We start from the raw sequence: 3,811 nt of genomic DNA on the forward strand, positions 1-3,811 counted from the left end.
AAGGGCAAAATTCAGGTATGCAGGGAATGCCGCTGGTAGCGGCTTGGGGCCCGCTGCCAGCGGCTTAAGAAGGAATTTAGGGTGAATGTTGCTGGAAGACCCGCTGGCAGCGGCTGCTGCAAATTTATTTTATTTTATTTTATTATTTTTTTTTTCTTTTTTTTTCTGAAGGACACCCGCTGGCAGCGGCACCAGACCCGGTGCCAGCGGCTGGGGCAGAACTTTGGGATTTTTTGGCTGCTTGGAGAGCCGCTGGTAGCGGCTACAGAGCAGCTGCCAGCCCGCTACCAGCGGCTCCTGCAGGGGCTGCCTCCCAAAGCCTGTTTTTACCTGTTTTGCTCTGTTTTTGCTCACAATACGTACTCCCAAAGCATCCTCCTACATAAATCCACCAAAAGCACTTGGTACATCAAAACAAAAACAATAAAAACTAAAATAAATGAAAACGGGGAAGAGTTTTCGGGTTGCCTCCCGATTAGCGCCTTTGTTTACGTCGTTGGCTCGACACAACTCATGAAACTTCGTTAATTAATTGATGGCTCGTAGAGATCGATGTTCTCCAAATTCTCGACCTTGAACCCTTCGTAGTATGGTTTGAGCCTTTTTCCATTCACTTTGAACATGTTGTTGGTCTCTAAACTCCGAATTTCTACCGCTCCATGCGGATAGACCTTGTCAACTTGAATTGGACCCTTCCAACGGGAGCTCATCTTGTCATGCCACACCTTATTCTTTGCTTTGTGGTATACCTGGGATAATTTCTTGCCCGGAAATGATGACGGGGTGGGTGTTGCCCCTAGTGGTATAGGTGGAAGCTTGGACTGTTCATTCAATTCCGCCACCTTCACCTGCACATTAGTAGGTATAGAAGAATCCAAGCAATCACCAGACACAACATTAGTAATAGGTGTGAGGAGCTCATCCCCATGATCAATGTTAGAAACATCATACAATATTGGATCGACAACATTTATAGAATATAAAGAATGAGTATGAACAGGATACTTTATGGTATCATAAATGTTATACACAATTGCTTTCCCATCAACCTCCATAGTCAAAGAACCGGTAGACACATCGATTTTTGTCTTAGCAGTCTTTAAGAAAGGTCTTCCTAACAGGATGGGGGCTGCTTGTTTGTCATGTTCCATGTCAAGGACGTAAAAGTCAGCAGGAAAGATCAATCCATCAACCTTAACAAGTACATCTTCTACTACCCCCTTAGGATATACATTGGACCTATCAGCTAACTGAATTACTACCCCAGTTTCATGCAAAGGCCCAAGTTCTAAAGATTTAAACAGGGAGTAGGGAATGACATTGATTGATGCACCTAGGTCCAACATGGCTCGGTGTAATGTGGTGTCTCCTATTGTAACAGGAATAGTAAACATACCAGGATCACCACATTTTTCTGGGAGTTTCTTTTGGAAAACTGCAGAAACATGAGCACTCACCTTCACTTTTTCTTTTCCTCCCAACCTGTGCTTTCTCTTGATCGTACACAGTTCCTTCATAAACTTAGCAAAACGAGGAACACTTTTAATCACATTCAAGAGGGGCATATTTACCTCACATTTGCTGAAAGTCTCATAAATATCCTTGTCTTTCTCATACCTTCGAGTATCTTGCAAGGCTTCTGGGAAAGGTGGCACAGGCTCATAAGAGGTAAAGGTTGGCGGATTCGCCTTAGTTTCTTGTTCTACTTCCTCCTCCTCAACTCCAATCAAGTCTTTAGCCTTCTTAGGTGCAACTACAGTTTCTTGCAACTTTTTGCCACTTCTCAATGTTATTGCATTAACTTGTTGCTTAGGGTTCAGCTCCGTTTGGGATGGAAGCTTTCCAGAGTCCTTAGCTTCAAGTCGGCTTACTGCACTTGAGATTTGACTGACTTGATTCTCCAGGTTTTGAATACTTGATCTGGTTTCTTGTTGAAACTGCATCATATTCTGCTGCATGGTAGAAACATTAGAAGTTAGTGATCTAATCATTTCTTCAGTTGACATATTACCTGAATTAGAGCTTTGGCCTTGAGGTGTTAGGAACGGTGCCCTATATTGCTGAAACTGTTGTTGACCTTGAGCATGCTGATGTTGTTGGTTTCCTTGGGAATTCCCATATCTCAAATTTGGATGATCTCTCCATCCTGGGTTGTAGGTATTTGAAAAGGGATCATATCTTCTCTGCGGACCTTGCCCTTGAAAACCTAAGGCGTTGGCCTGCTCATTCTGCTCCTCTTGTAATTGAGGACATGCATCAGTGGGATGTCCCATGGAGGTGCATAAACCACAAGCATTCAGTTGCCGTGGATTCCTTGAGTTCACCATGAACTCACGCATCATAGAAGTCAAATAAGCTACTTGACTCTCTAACTCAGTTGTATTCGAATTTGCTAAATTCACCCGGCGCGTGGGAGTTCTCTGACTGAATTGCCTAGAATTTTCTGCTAGCTCTGCAATCAACCTAGTTGCATCTCCTGGAGTCTTATTCACTAGCCCTCCACCACTTGCTGCATTCACCATCCTCAAGTCATCATCAGTTAGACCTCCATATAAGTATAGGATGAGGTCTTGATCTGAATACCCATGGTAAGGACAACTAGCACACAATCTCTTAAATCTCTCCCAATACTCATACAAGGATTCATCTTCCTTCCGATCCACATTGCTGATAGCTTTCTTAAGGCTTGCAGAAATAGTGGCTGGGTAGTACTTCTCAAGGAAACACTTCTTTAAATCTGCCCAAGTTGTTATGCTACCTGGGGGAAGATAGTAAAACCAATCCTTTGCTGCATCTTTGAGAGAAAAAGGAAATGCTCTCAACTGAATTTGTTCATCAGTCATCCTCATCGGTTTCATGCTAGTGCAAACCACATGAAATTCTGCCAGATGTTTATTCGGATCTTCGCCTTTCATGCCATGGAATGCCGACAATAGATGAATTAGACCGGATTTGATCTCAACATTAGAACCTTCCTCCAACTGCTGGTATGCAATGCACAACGGTTGTTGGTTCAAGTTGGGAGCTGTGAGTTCCCTTAGAGTTCGATTGTCAGCCATCTCCTCTTCTTCTTGAATATTGAAGGAGTATGTTGATTCACTGGGGGTTGTTCTTGCCTCTTTTCGCAACCTGGAAATATTCCTTTCAATTTCTGGATCAAACTGCAAAACTTCTTTGTTAGCAGAACGGGTACTTATCATACCCTAGCGAACAAACAAAGAAAGATAGCTAAGAACAGTCCTAAAATAAATTCTACTAAGATAAACAATTAAAAAGTAACGCTTTAATTCCCCGGCAACGGCGCCAAAATTTGGTGTGCCTCAGTCGTATGCAACCAAAAATATCACAACTAAGCTAACTGCAAATAAACGTAGTTAGGGAAGTCAAGTTCGAATCCACAGGGAAAAAGGGACTAATAACTGGAAACCTAAGTGGAAATACTCTAGGACGGTAGTAACCTAAGTAACGAGGGGGATTTTCACGAGCAATGATGATAAATGAACTAAGTAAGAACAACGAACGTAATGAATAGGTAATCAATGAGAAGAACGGTCTTGGTTATGCGAAATCCACAATTGAACATACAAATTGATCATAGAAGCCTCTTCAATCAAACACTATTGAACACCTTGTTGTAGAATTCTAAATTCTAAATTCTCATAAGCTAGTTAGAAATAGCAAAGCGCTCCTTTCTAACCCTTTCTAATGTATAATTTAAGACAAGCGCCCTAAATCATCCACAAGAAGAACATAAACGGAGAAATCAACAAGGATTGAATAAATTAACACAAGCGGTCTAATTTCTTCAATA

General features: G+C 42.0%; 1 protein-coding gene across 1 annotated transcript; it reads right to left on the reverse strand.

Moving 5' to 3' along the window:
• Positions 1 to 524: 524 nt before the first annotated feature.
• On the reverse strand, positions 525 to 3,059 carry LOC110696982. Its single transcript, XM_021874314.1, has 3 exons — positions 2,871 to 3,059; positions 1,572 to 2,783; positions 525 to 1,424 (listed from the first exon to the last, which is right to left on the reverse strand). The coding sequence occupies exons 1-3, from the start codon at positions 3,057 to 3,059 to the stop codon at positions 525 to 527; spliced, it is 2,301 nt and encodes a 766-aa protein (XP_021730006.1).
• Positions 3,060 to 3,811: the final 752 nt, after the last annotated feature.

Source organism: Chenopodium quinoa, unplaced genomic scaffold (genome assembly GCF_001683475.1).
Source record: "Chenopodium quinoa cultivar QQ74 unplaced genomic scaffold, ASM168347v1, whole genome shotgun sequence".
In the NCBI taxonomy this organism is placed as follows: Eukaryota; Viridiplantae; Streptophyta; class Magnoliopsida; order Caryophyllales; family Amaranthaceae; genus Chenopodium; species Chenopodium quinoa.

Bases quoted from the DNA above. Each gene is read 5' to 3' on its own strand.
- LOC110696982 (XM_021874314.1), bottom strand. From the start codon at position 3,059: ATGGCTGACAATCGAACTCTAAGGGAACTCACAGCTCCCAACTTGAAC. The intron at 2,784-2,870 runs GTTTGCACTAGC...GATGCAGCAAAG, and splicing joins ATCTGGCAGAATTTCATGTG to GATTGGTTTTACTATCTTCC. The intron at 1,425-1,571 runs GTAAATATGCCC...GTTTTCCAAAAG, and splicing joins AGACTTTCAGCAAATGTGAG to AAACTCCCAGAAAAATGTGG.